We start from the raw sequence: 14,347 nt of genomic DNA on the forward strand, positions 1-14,347 counted from the left end.
AGAGCCTAACCCAGCAACACAGGACACAAGGCTGGAGGGGGAGGGGACCCACCCGAGGGGACCCACCCAGGATGGGACATCAGTCCATCGCAAGGCCCCCCAAAGAGGACTCGTACCCTAGACCCAACAGAGAGCAGGACCCGGCCAAATCCGCTGTGCCACCGCATCCCCCTGATAGTGATATGGATGTTCTGAAACCCCAAGAGAGTCTCCTCATGAGCTGGAACTTGACTTGTGTGATTCGTAGAGAAATGAACTTGAAGGCCAAGATGGTGGCAGTTACAGCCTGTGTTAAGAGGCAGGAAAAGGAGTTGCAACAACCAGCAACGAACCACCAGCAAACTCAGAGAGAGGAAGTAAGGCCTAGCTGCCTTCCTGCCCTAGGAAATAAATCAATCTTCCCTGTCCAAGGCTGCAGCTGAAGGCAGAGCTGACATAAGAGATGACATGGTATCCTGCCAGCTGCTTTCCTCAAAGTAGACACTTAAAGGTAGTACAGTAAAGTCTATAACGTAACAAAAACGGTTTCCTTGCTTGTTCATTATCGGACAACTGACCGGAAAGTAGTGCATCCTCTTAAATGAAAAACAAAAGCATTCCTAACAATGAGAGCCAAAGTGTGATGCACAAAACAAAGAAAAAAAAAAAAAACCCTTGACATCTTGGGAAGTTTGAAGATTGCACTGCAGAACTAAACATAGAAATTATATATTTTGCTGCATGTGTACAATCTACACCATGAAGAATACTCTGCCTTGACTAAACTAGTCTAAATAGGATATTGAAATAATGAAATTACAGATTTCTACTATATGGTGTGTATGAAAATGTGAAGATTTTTTATAGTCACGGATTTCATGCTTCCTGTGTGAGAAGAGCTGCGTTGAGGCCAGAAGCGATTTCAAATAACTGCCTCGGTAAAAAAAAAATGTAAATTTGTTCGAGGCGATCGTAGCAAGAGAGTTTTATATGAACGTTTCTTTCTTCTTTTCTGCCACTTCGTCATTCGTCGTCTTCCTTCCTGAGTCACGTCCTGCTGGATAAAAACGTCGCAATGAAATTTGAAACAGAAATGTGTGGTTGTGCTGCATTTAAATTGCTGAAATTTCTTCGCTTATGACGTAGCTGGAATTCTCAATCAGAGAACATTAAGAGAAGCGTTAATCATAAATCTTAGCATGTATCCAATTCCTCTACAGTATTTCAGTTAATAATAAGGTGTTGGTGTGATCACCACTGACTAAGCAAAATATGAATATCCGTTCGGCTCGCCCGCGGCTCCAAGGTTTTGGCTCCGTCCGTGTCTCTGCACTGACTGACTAAGCGGGAACTCTCCCGCCTTCGACTCCTAGTACGGGCAGAAGGGGCTAACGGAGCGGCTCGGGACCCTTTGTCACACTTGTAATGAGTCATTAGTGTAAATGAAGGGTTTCTAGGGTGGAAGGAGTTAAAAGTAACCGGACACCCGGGCTGCCCGCGGTACATGAGCGCGCCCCGTCGCGCGCCGGAGGCTTCAGGTGCGCGAGGAGCGGAGCGGAGCGGAGCGCGCGAACGGTAGGCGCTGGAGACGAACTTCTTCGTCAGAAACGTCCCGTCGCCTCACTGACTCTCATCGCTGTATCTGCCTTCTTCAGATTTTCTTTTTGGCAGTTTTCACTGTCATTCGCTCATGGGTTGACACTCTGCTGTATCTATTCTTATTATTATTTATTAACAATAATGAAACGCTGCTTATTTGATAAGAATTTCAACTTTTTTTTGAATGTTTGTTTCCTTTTCTGATCCAATGAATGGATGCCCTTCGATAACTTTGTCTTGTTTGCACCTTCACAGCACCACACAGTCCTCGTAGCAGAACAGACGAAAGTGGGATAATTCAGTTGTCAGTGACAATGTGCTGTATATTCGACACCACGACTGTTACCTGCAGCGAATGAGAAAAAGAAAGTTTAGTATCTTGGTCTGCTGGGCTGGGGAACAACTTGTGAGTCAGTGTGTGCCTCGCCTGTCCGATGTTTTGGCAACGCACAGCTGCTGGGGTATTAGGGGGGAATTGATTGTCGGGGCCGTGACACGTTTGAACGGATTCCAGCCTGATGCCAGTAAGGAACTTGATTCCAAGTTGGAATCCAGTGGAATTCAAGCTCTGCGCTCTCACGGCCCCATTACATAAAAGCCGTTCATTCACACGTCTCTCACGTGGAGCAGCAGCGAGCGGGTCACACTGACTAATTCTGACGATAATAATAGCTATAATAATATTATAACCTCGTCACGTGTGCGAAAAAGATATCATAGATAGAATCCAGAATGTCCTTTTGCTGATTTGATGTCCTGTTGTTGTGTTGTGTGTGTTGTTGTTCTCGGAGATGTACGTTGCTTTGGAGGGAAAGGCGCGCGCTGCACGAATACTAGTAGAAATGAAAAAAATAATCGCCCACCTGCGAACTTGTCCTCGATGCGCACCGAGCTCCTTATTTTGTCCCGCTCAGCGTCGTAAAACAGTCGGCTCGGCATCCCGAAACCATCAATATTTCAAACAAAATACTAAGCCTTAGTCTAAGGTCCCTTTGTTTTGAACATTTTTGAATAATTTACAGAAAAAATACACTTTAAATGCTTTCATATTGTCTTAGCACAGCTCGGATGAAATAACCGGCGTCTTACTTTTATTACTTTGCTTTAAAAATAGGTACACGTATACATTATTTTTTTCAAACCTATGTCCTAATCGTAAAAAACTTAATTACTTCCGATTTCAAGCTAAAATACAATGTACTCTACGGCTTAAACAAAATTATAACAATGTAATAATAATAATGATGACTGTAATAACGAGGCATTGTTACAAAAAAGTGACATATCTGCGAAAGAACACACCCAGTACTGTACGTGTACTGTATGTATGTAGCAGAGGCAGGCAGGCACTATATAGCAGGACTCCTCTGTCCTCCTGTACCATATGTTCAAGTGTGAGCAAAAGAAATAAAACTGTCAACAGTTAACCACCATTATAATATGGCCGGGTGCAAACATTTGCATAAATGTGGCATTTATTCATTTAACTGATGCTTTTCTCCAAAGTGCCTTACAACAGTGTTAACCTGCCTACAATCATTTACACATTTATACAGTTGGCTATTTTTTTACTGCAACAATTTAGGGTAAGTACCTTACTCAAGGGTATTAGAGGTGGAGGTGAGATTCGCACCTGCGATCTTTGGGTCCAAAGGTAGTAACTGTACCCAGTACGCTACCAGTTGTGCCACTGTAAATGTTAAGAGGTAATGCCATTATTTATACTAGATGTAGCAGTGTGATATTGTAGTGTTAATACTGGTGGTAAGAATAATCGCTTTACCCGCCTTCGAAGGAAGGACTGTGGCTAGGAACTAACTTAGGGAAAGCAGAGAGCCGCCTGGAGGTGGGCCAGGGTGTGCCGCTCAGTGAATCGATGTGCCTTTGTCTCTGGGTTTTGACTGGAGCGTGAAGGAAATCACAAGGCGGTGCAGTGCACGAAGCAGGATCATGCGTGTGGAACACGGTAAGGTGACATTATCCGAAACACCAAAGTGGTTCCGCCGAGGAGGGGAAAGCCAGCTGTGGATTATGGGGTGTTTGAAGCAGTTACTAAAAGCTTCAGGAAAGATGATGATTTTAATTTTTACAAATACATGGTTTCAGCTGCTTCTAACTCCAGGTATTCAGGCAACAGAAGTTGTAGCGAGTGCTGGTTTGGGCTCCAATGAGGCAAAGAATGACGCATGACAGCTGTCTTTGATGAACGTTTATTGGAACATTCACCATACATTTCCCACGATTCCCATTGCTTACAACTATTTACAATCAATGTCTGTTCATGCTTGAAGGATGCACCCTTCGGTAGTGTGGCCATTACAATATGTATATTTCTTCGCAGCCTATGGACTGGCCTAGTGGCCAGTGCTTCTGGGATAAGCTCTGGTTCACCACAACCCTGCTCAGGACAAGCAGTTACTGAAATCGAATGGATGGATTTGTTCTTGGCATCATCTGTAAAAATAATGTACTTAACATTATCATAATTATTCAGAATGTTAGTAATCAAATTTTCTTCAGATGGAGTCAAACAACTTAAAGATCTGGACAGTTGCTGCAGCAAGTGCAGACTGGTTTTGAGAGAAGAGCAGGGTGATTTTTCCCAGTATGTTCTCAGGTACAGTCTTGGAGAGGAGTGTCCAGGGAACATGGGAAGAAGCCCATTCATCTTCTGGTACACATCAATGTTGGATCTCAGCTTGGAGGTCTGCTCCTTTCATGGTTCTGGTAATAGGGCTTAGACAGTGGGGTTACAGAGAGGCTACTGTTAAAAACTGACACCAGTAATGAGCTTAAAGTGGGTGCGAGTTGAGCCTTCAGTTCTCCTTCCGAGTGGGAAAGCTTGTCCTAGAGGCTTCTTGGCAGGACTCAAACATGACTTCCTCCCCGTCCTCAAAGGCATCTACGCTTGTGTTCCAGGAATTTGGCAGTGTGAGCAATCTGTAATCCTCAGAGATGTTGGCACCTCTGAACATGGCAGGACCCCCCCAGCCCTGGTATCAGAATGTACCCACTCAGACAACACACACACACACACACACACACACACACACACACACACATTTTCTGAACCGCGTGTCCCATACGGGGTTGCAGGGAACCGGAGCCTAACCCTGGCAACTCAGAGCGTAAGGCTGGAGTGGGAGGGGACACACCCAGGACGGGACGCCAGTCCGTAGCAAGGCACCCCAAGTGGGACTCGAGCCCCAGACCCATCGGAGAGCAGGACCCGGTCCAACCCACCGCACCCCCCCTCATGTAGAAACACATCGGGAGGAATATTATTTCATTTTCCAGTCCGGCTGAGGGTTGTGGCATGAGAGTGATTAATTGATCTTAGCTTGGACCTGGTATGAGTCTTGGTCATATAGAAAACCAGTTCAATGCTATACTCATTGTCTCTACCACAGAATGTTCTGGAAAGGCAAGGTAAGGAATGCAAATGAGCCATATACAGTATCACTGAAAAACACAAAATTGTGCTTCTTTCCTCAACACATGAAGTCATGTAGTGGATATACAAAGGTATGAACATTAAGCAGATTTCAGTTATGTGTTCTTTTAGGTATCAAGCTAGACTACCAGAACTGATTCCAGCATCTGTCTTTGACGAAACATGATTCTGCTGACGTTGGCTGTTCTGCAGTTGCTTCCATGCCTAGCAGTCCTTGTGAGTAGGATATTCCTCTTCGTACAGCAAAGTACCTTTCACTTTTTCACTTTTTCTATCATTACATGTTAGTTCTTAAACAAAACTGTTGTTTATCAGACGTTATTCTAAACATGTATCACTTGGTTATGTTTGCTGTACATCCGCATTTATTTGGCACGAATAGATGTGGTACTTGTGGTGAAAACTGTTTTAGTTTTCGAGTTATAGTTGGCTCTATTAACCCAGCAGCTGTCTTGGTGACATAGTTTTAGAGTTTTACTTCTATTGCTGGATACAAGTTGAAATCATGGATGCTACAAAAATAGTAAAAGAGTAAATACCGCCTTACTAACAACTCTGCAGGGGACTGGATTTAAATATTTTCCTAGTTTTGTATCCTTATGTTGTTAATGAAGGGATGTATATAAGTATTGAAGCGCAGTGATGTCTACTTCTTCACATTAATGCAATTTTCAAAAATTCGAGGACAGTTTAGTGTAGCTCTCCGAACAGGTGCCCAGTGCTGACTACTGGGAGGACTGGGAGGCATGGGGGGAGTGCAGCCGCAGCTGTGGAAGTGGTGTGACTATGAGGACACGACGATGCATCACATACAGGTAGTATTTCTCTCTCTCTCTCTCTCTCACATACACACACACACACACGCACACTAGTTGTGCAGATCACAGTGACATATATATTGAGTCGTCTGCTCTCTGTTTCATTCATCTCTCATATATAATTTCTGCTTCTTGTGTATCTAATAAAGGCCAAAACTGAACACACTCCTACCAGCAGTTTGAGACTTCTGTAAGGAAATGTATTTTCTTGCAAATGCTTATTGTGGACATCCTCTGGACTCGGTGTAGGGTGAAACAGAGTCAGTATGTTTGGTATGAAGCATATAAATATTGTGTAAATATAAACATAGTGAATTGATATCTTTCTCATAGCATGTGGCAACAGCTATATTTCACACACACATCATCTGAACTGCTTATCCTATATGGGATCACGGGGAGCCGGAGCCTAACCCAGCAACACAGGGCACAAGGCTGGAGGGGGAGGGAACACACCCAGGACAGGGTGCCAGTCCATCACAAGGCACCCCAAGCAGGACTCGAACCCCAGACCCACCCAACAGCAGCACAAGGTCCAAGCCACTGTGCCACCGTGCCCCCCAACAGCTGTATTTACAGTACTTAAACAAGCAGTGCGTACATGTACAGGTTATTTATTTGTTTTGAGTCTGCTGGTTTATGCTTCAGATATGTACTGCTCTTGACCTGTGCCACTTACTGAGAAGCAGCTCAGACAGAACTTCTGGAGGGCTGTTACTGGAAGTAGGCTTTCGCTTTCAGAGATAGGTGTGACCCTCTCCAGGTAAACCAAGGGGAGTTCTTTGCTTGCGAGAGGGTGATACTCAAAACCTTTTACCACCTTATATTAATAGAAATGCTACTAGGAATATAATAGTCAACGGTGCGTTATGTTACAGAAGTGGCAAAGTAAACGTTAAAGAAAAATAATGCCGCTTCAAAATAATCCCCCCTTCAAACAAATACAGACTTGCACAATCTTCGAAGACTGTAGAGTTTGGCGTGCTGTGCCATGTACAGAAATATGAAAAGATACCAAATAACAGGTATGTTCCTCTTGGCTTGAATTATTTTAGGGAGTGGCAGGAAAGGGCAGCATGAAAGTCTCTATTTGTTTGTGTGGCAGTGTGAGATTTTATGTACATGTAGACAGGAAACGCCTGTGTGTGCATTAAATAGGATCACGCAATGTACATGTTAAATAGAGAGCAAAATGTGCGGTTTGGCAACGGTAAATCACAGTTGTGGAATCCATTCAGCATGTTCCCTCCTGCATCTCGCTATGCAAGCTGAGGAAATGGCTGAAGGGACTTTCTGCCTAAGATGTTGTCTCAGTACCCCTCCAGCACAAACAGTACATGTGTGTAAGCTTCTTATTTGATGCTCTTGTCAAGTTCTGTGGTAAATGCTCACCTTCCCAATACTCTGTTTCATTTCCCTGGAAGGAGCTGGTATTTGCCTGTTTTTGCCTTAAGTTACAAGGCTGACTGAGGCCCTGGCATGAACCAACCAAGGCCGTGTGCTGTCTGAACTAACTTCTTGCCATATATTATTTGTGGATATACACTTTATATCCATTGATATGAAGTCACAAAGGTGGCACGGGGGCACGGCGAGCAGCACTGCTGTCTCACAGTGCCTGGGTGGTGGGAGAGAGCGTGGGTTTGATCCCTGCTCAGTCTGTTAGGAGTTTGCATGTTCTCCCCGTGCCTGCGTGGGATTACTCCGGATGCTCTGGTTTCCTCCCACAGTCCAAAGACATGCTGTTCAGGTTCCCCCATAGTGTGAGTGACACAGAAAGAGTGCGTTTCACTGATGTATGGATGAGTGACCCAGTGTAAGTAGTGTATCTAGCAGTGTAAGTCACCTTGGGGAATAAGGTGTGTGGGCTCATAACACTATATAGAGTTCATTGGAAGTTGCTTTGGAGAAAAGTGTCTGCTAAGTGAATAAATGTAGTCCACATTACAAAGTTTCAATCATTAAAAGTTCCAAATCAACATTATGTTGGCATAATTGGTAATAAGTGGTTAGAGCTGGTGCCTTTGGACCCAAAGGTCAGAGGTTTGATCCCTATCTGAAATACCCTGGAGCAAGATACCTACCTTACAATTGCTCCAGTAAAATTACCCAGCTCTATAAATGAGTAAAAACTTGTATGTACCTTAACGTTGTAAGTTGTGTTGGACAAAAGGTTCAGCTAAATGAGTAAATTTAAAGCTCAAATAGCTGAAGAAACGTGTTTTGTTTTAGTCATAGACATATAATTTGTGTGCTTAGCTTCAGCATCTGAAATGTATGTATCAGGGCGGGTTTATCTGTACAAATATGTTGTCTTTGGTAGCTCCCTCTTGTTGAATGGCGGCAGTGGTTTCCCAGCAGAGCCGTTGTTGGAACAAGCAGAGGTTCAAAAGGAAAGGGATGTTCTGTGAAATCAAAATGAATGGGCAAATCATCCTCACGGCTCACCCCCACCTTCTTGCGTGCCTTTGGGCCATTTATGCTGGCTGTGTTCATGCCCTTTCCCTCCTAGCGACGCTCACTGTGCGAAGGAGAACAAAAACAGTGGCCGGGTGTATGAGCCCCTGCTGCCTCGCTTTGGTTGGTGCGGAGCTTTAGCTCGGCGTGGCGCTGATCTCCCATCATACCATTATCATGCGTTCATGTCTCCCTGCTCTTATCAGGTGACTGCAAGTATAACATAATATAATTGGGGGCATGTCTCATACTGTTTTAAGCCTCGAGATCCTGGAATAGGACTATTATGAGCAATTCTCCCTTCTGGGAGACTACACCCACGCACTCAGTACATCTTCAGCTAGCCACACCCCTTTTGTGCAGGCAGATTGCACCCCGTGGCTATGCAGAAATGAGCGTCTGTAGCTCAAAAGGGTGTGGACTCTGCGTCTGCTATGTGTGTTTACATGTGCAGCTACGTATTTCTGTGTGACGATGATCTCCTTTCCAGTCCTTATTGCCCCTCTGTGTACCTCTGACTAGTTAGGGTCTTTCCATTATTAGTGGGTCTTATTGGCAGCTGAGAAGTTGTCTTTTGAGCTGTGTGAATCTGTAACATCCTCCAACTGCAAAATGAGCCCCCCTTCTAACCATGAGTGTGTATTCCAGGAATGATGGGGGAAATAGCTGTGTTGGACCTGCTAAGTCTTACCGATCTTGCAATATTCAGGTATGTGTATGTATAGACACCCACATACACTCTCGTGGGTTCCTTACCTTGCCCTCTGCAGAATGCAGAACTGTCTCTACTTGTCTTTCATTATGTAATCATATATTTTTGGGCATTTTTTAAAATTTCCCTCTAAATGAGCAGGTTAGATGTGGAGTTTTCCCAATGTTTGGCACTGAGCACTCTGAGGGAAGGACTCAGCTGCAGAACCCAGGTTGTTTACACCCTCACAGTCTGAGTGATTCACCCTTCTGGTTTCAGTCCAGCACCCTGCCTTACTGTGGGGGGGGGGTTGGGGGGTTGATCCGAACCTTTCCGCAATTCCACACGTCAGCTATCCTCTCTGACTCTGCCATGGATAACTCAGATTTTGCATAAGTTTGGAAGCATTTCACTTGTTCAGATGCTTTGTCCCTGCAGAGATCGTATTAAATGTTTTCCTAAAGTTGTAAGCCCACAGAGGTGTCATTAACGCTGCATAGCACCACCCATAATTTTTCATTTGACAGGATGATTATTAAAAATGAAATACAAACAGAAGTGACTTGTGATGAGATATAGCTGAGAGAGAACATGTTTCATACATACGGACACTTTGATGGCTGCTTTTAGAGCACTTGGGATGTGATATATTCTTAAGGGTCAGGGCAGGGCATGCCCCGCTTGATCTTTAGGTAGTCTTTAGTGCTTCTGTGACAGTGACCATTGTTGAACTTGTCCCTGGAAAAGGACTGTCCTGAAGGATCCAGGGACTTCAGGGAAGAACAGTGTGCGCAGTTTGATGGAATGGACTTCCAGGGAAAGCGCTACAAGTGGCTGCCGTACTATCGAGGTAGGGAAGGCACAGATATATGTTAGAATGCTTCTTATACTGTCTTACCAAAATAACTGGTCTTCATAGATTACAAAGATTTTTTTTTCTCAGCCAACCTGTTTTTTGAAATGAACAAGGAACAAAAGCTGTATGCGGTTAAGCGTGAACTCCACTATGTTTGTCCTTGAAGCCGAGAACCCATGTGAACTCAACTGCATCCCCCAAGGAGAGAGCTTTTTCTACCGCCATCATCCGGCAGTGGTGGACGGCACGCCTTGCTATCCTGGGCGCAGAGACATCTGTGTGGATGGAGTTTGCAAGGTGGGGACTACCGTGGCAGTAGTTCCTATTTAAAATAACTCTGTGTGTGTCCTCTTTCATCCCTCTGCTATTATTTCCAGTCCATTTCACTCACTGTTTTTTGATAATATTGTGATGTGCCTCTTTACGACTGCACTTGGACCATAATGTCCGGTGTTTCCATCTTTCCCTCATCTTTACATTCTGCTCCTGTAGCGGCTGGGGTGCGACAATATTCTGGAGTCTCCCCAGGAGGAGGACCCATGCCTGCAGTGCGGAGGGAATGGGCAGTCTTGCCATCTGGTCCAGGGCACTTTTGCTATGCGTAATGTACCCTCAGGTATGCCACTAAAGAGTGTGTGACCTGTGACCTATGACTTTTGCAAGGTTCTCCTGCAGACTTTTCGGCCTTTTCCTAAATCATGTTTACAAAAAGGGGTCACATTTTCATGTCTTGGTTTCGACGACTCTGAATAAGATTCGTATCACAAGTATTTCTTTGGCTTCTTGTGTGGTCCATCACTTGCTATGAGATGTAGAACAACTTTCTCCCAAAGGAAGTTGCACTAGGCTACAGAAACGTACATTCGACAAAGTAGTGACAGAAGACACTGGAATAAATTAATATTACATTGAGACAAGTGTAAATTGAGCACATGAGTATATAACATGAGATTTTTATTACTGGAAAACTATGTTGTGTGCCTGCCTGCTTCAAACAAAGGTCCTCACATATTTGCTTTTTCAGAACATCAAAGCTTATACACATGGGATGGCAATGCTGTTCTAGGGCAAGCAGTTTTTTACCAATTGTATGTAGAATTGCAGCATCCAGTTTCTACATAGGTGAAGTATACAACATTGTGGCTGCCATTCTTTCCCAGGATACAACCAGATGTTTATCATTCCTGTGGGAGCAACAACCATACGCATCCGAGAAATGGTGCCCACACGCAACTACTTGGGTGAGCTCCTGCGGCTGGGATTGGGGACCTTGGGACTATTCTAATGACAAAAATCAGTATAGAGTAGAATGATAGTTAGCTGGTCTTCAAACCTCTGTGTTTTCATGTATGGTCTTCCCCTGTCCCATTAAGGTAATTAATTTCTGAAAAACCCTTTGTAAGGTGAGTTCTCATTAAATGAAGACTTAATTGTCGTTAGCTACGGCATAAATCTTATGCACTCCTGTGCCCCAAAATTGACGCTCTTTTATGCTAAAGTATTAGCAAATTCTATTAAAAGGGACATAAGTGCTTCAATAGTTAGCATTAGTCGTAGCACAACATAGCAAGGCCCAGAGTAAGAAAGTTTCCCCTCATTGCTGAGTGTCTGTTCTCCTGTGCTCGTTCAGGTCTTTCATAGTTATTACACACCATACACTTAATGCGGTACGGTGAGTCATGCTGTTGTGTCACAGAACCTGGGCAGTGTGAGAGGATGTTTGTTCGATCCCCACTCTGTCTGTGTGGAGTTTACATGTTCTCCTGTGTTCGTGTGGGTTTCCTCCGGGTGCTCTGGTTTCCTTACACAGTCCAAAGATACATGTTTCAGGTTAATTGGTAAATTCCCAATAGTGTGTGTGTTTGTGAGAGAGTATGTTTTACCGGTGTATAGATGGGTGACTCACTGTAGGTAGTGTATCCAGCATCGTAAGTCACCTTGAGTTAAAAGGTGTGGGCTGAATACTACATGGTGCTCACTGGCTTTGGAGATACTTGCTACGTATGATACTTACATGTACCTATTCAACCTTTAACGCAAACAAAACAAGACAGTAAACACAAATGAAAACAATGCAAATGGATACACATTTACTTAACAATCTGACTGTTTGGATTATAAGAGGTGAAACTAGCAAACGGAATAATGGAGGTTTAGAACTTAATGTGAGCTGAGGCAAATTGTAACTGTGAAGAAGACAACAACATGGGTGACCTGGTCTCGTGCTGCTCAGGTGTTGGGAGGCACACAAAATCCAGATTTGGTCCTTGTAAGCATGAAGAAATGCCTCCTAAGCTGAAAGTGAGGGTATTAAGTGAAATTCCTTGTAAAGTGAAATTCTCACGATTTGAATGGGTGTATCTCAGGGTATTACTGTATTATTTTGTCATCGACTCTTGTTTTGGCGGGTAGTGTGTCAATTTTGAGCTCTTAGAAGGCTTCTTTCCTGAATTTTACCCTGAAAAGTCGTGTAATTACCACTATTTGCTAACAGCAAGCAGAGTGTGTGATCTTCTGTGAGACAATGAGGGGTTTAAATTAAAGTGTGTGTACCAGATGTCAGTTGGATGAGTAGAAGGGCACACACATTTGAGAGGTGTCTTCTGTGGTGCTGACTGCTGCCCTTGTCCTTTTCCAAGCTGTCAAGAACCTACGGGGAGAGTACTACCTGAATGGGGACTGGGTGATTGATTATTCCCGGGCGGCACCCATCGCCGGCACCACGTTGTACTACCAGAGAGGTGCGGAGGGGGACATGGCCCCTGAAAGCATCACGGGCCGAGGTCCTACAACTGAGCCTCTTGTTATTGAGGTTAGAGAGCGTGCGTGACATTGTGCCTGGATTCATTTTGATATTTCAGAAGCAGATGTGTATGCTCTAATTAATAGGTCCACATATGGGTATCAGTCAGTGGAACCTAGTGATTTATGCACACATTCACAGAGCTGGTTAACATTACATTGTGGGGACATGAAACTGCCCCTCAAGTTAATGAGATAAATGGTTCCTGACCCCAAACCAATGAAAACAAAGCAAAATGTTTTAGCACATTTTTAAAAAGGTGGCTAACATTTTCCTAAACAAAAAATCCTTAAGGTAAGGAAAACATGTAAACACAGGCACAGACGCGCTGAAGACCTTTAAAATGAGTTAACAGTGTAATTTGCTCTCGTTGGGTTACATTAGTTTTAGTTAACTTGGTATTTTTAAAATATATTTACGCTGCATTCTGTGGAACATTCAGTATAACCACATTTGATCCAAAAATGGTTGAAATTCCCATAACCATAACCACCACTTCCCTTGTAAATTTAAATTTCTTGATCTCCGTCCCACTCAGCTTATCAGTCAGGAGGAGAACCAGGGTGTAGAATATGAATACTACATATCCCAGAGCCGGGCCAGAGAAGGTTATTTCTGGAGCTATGGTTCCTGGTCAGAATGCAGCAAGGACTGTGGATCAGGTTAGTTGCTTTTACTTTTTATTTCTTTAGCTGAAGTTCTTATTCAGAGAAGTCTACTTTACATAGCCGATATTGCAAAAAATAAGTGGTAAACAACTTTGACGGTAATTGCCTAAAATAACATAGTGCTTGAAGCAGTGGAAGAGCTGTTATGAAAGTGCAGTTAAGTGCTATATCGTAGTCTAATTTAGGGGTTATAGCGCAGTCGAAAGCACCGAGTGTTAACTCTGTGATTGAATAGGGAATGAGTTTTTTCTCAAGTATGTTCTGCTACTGACAGTAGATTGAACACTGCATATAGCCAAAGCATTTTTGAACCTTATACTATTATAGCTTCATGTGCAGTTACAATCAGTGGGTTTTCTGCTTCCTCTCTATAGGCTACCAGTCCCGCCTAGTGTTCTGTGCGATAGATAATGAAGCCTACCCAGATTACTTGTGCTCCACCCTGCCACGCCCTCTTAGTAACCGCACCTGCAATGTGCAGCCATGTCCTCAGACTCGCAGGTGAGATCAAACAACCATGACAAATAAAACATGTGGACTGAAAATGGATCGGTACCTTTCCTTTTATATATAGCTACAAAGCAAACATTGCCGTTGGATACGGATGTAATTCAGGCAGAAAATGGAGCTTGAGTTGCATGGAGGATGAGCTTAAAAAGAAACATGAAACTATTATTGTTTCTATAGTTCCTGCATTCTTTTCTAAAAGATTTAAGTGATAGATTTTTCCAATTATGCTGTTTTTTTATCATCATCCACCCGTAAGTATTATATCATCATCCATACTAAATATATCATATACTGTATGTAGTATTGTACATTACGTGAAAGCACTAAATACAGTTAAATGCACTTATTAAAGGCAGATGTATAAAAAACATAAACTTCATTGTCTGATATGCTATGCCTGAAAAAAGTCATAATAAAGTTCTACAGTATTTTCATGATAGCTTGAGGAAAAATGTGACATTTGTCCATAATTATTATTGTCCATAATAATTTCAGGATGTGTATGACTAGTG

General features: G+C 43.3%; 1 protein-coding gene across 6 annotated transcripts in view; it reads left to right on the plus strand.

Annotated features, from left to right (window-relative positions):
* Positions 1-1,325: 1,325 nt before the first annotated feature.
* paplna (papilin a, proteoglycan-like sulfated glycoprotein) overlaps positions 1,326-14,347 on the plus strand; it is a 28,786-nt gene continuing 15,764 nt past the window's right edge. For 4 of the 6 annotated variants that reach the window (XM_029258481.1, XM_029258486.1, XM_029258485.1 and 1 more), the window contains exons 1-11: positions 1,326-1,554; positions 5,144-5,248; positions 5,744-5,847; positions 8,956-9,016; positions 9,746-9,848; positions 10,021-10,151; positions 10,347-10,470; positions 11,015-11,095; positions 12,494-12,666; positions 13,196-13,319; positions 13,700-13,826. In XM_029258481.1, the coding sequence (XP_029114314.1) occupies positions 5,195-5,248; positions 5,744-5,847; positions 8,956-9,016; positions 9,746-9,848; positions 10,021-10,151; positions 10,347-10,470; positions 11,015-11,095; positions 12,494-12,666; positions 13,196-13,319; positions 13,700-13,826 (1,082 nt within the window). In that variant the 5' untranslated portion in view covers positions 1,326-1,554; positions 5,144-5,194. Of the gene's footprint in view, positions 1,555-3,225; positions 3,545-4,796; positions 5,249-5,743; positions 5,848-8,955; positions 9,017-9,745; positions 9,849-10,020; positions 10,152-10,346; positions 10,471-11,014; positions 11,096-12,493; positions 12,667-13,195; positions 13,320-13,699; positions 13,827-14,347 lie in introns of those variants that run through there. The other 2 variants (XM_029258483.1, XM_029258482.1) reach the window with 2 other exon arrangements.

The sequence above is a fragment of the Scleropages formosus genome, chromosome 15 (assembly GCF_900964775.1).
Source record: "Scleropages formosus chromosome 15, fSclFor1.1, whole genome shotgun sequence".
Classification (NCBI taxonomy): domain Eukaryota; kingdom Metazoa; phylum Chordata; class Actinopteri; order Osteoglossiformes; family Osteoglossidae; genus Scleropages; species Scleropages formosus.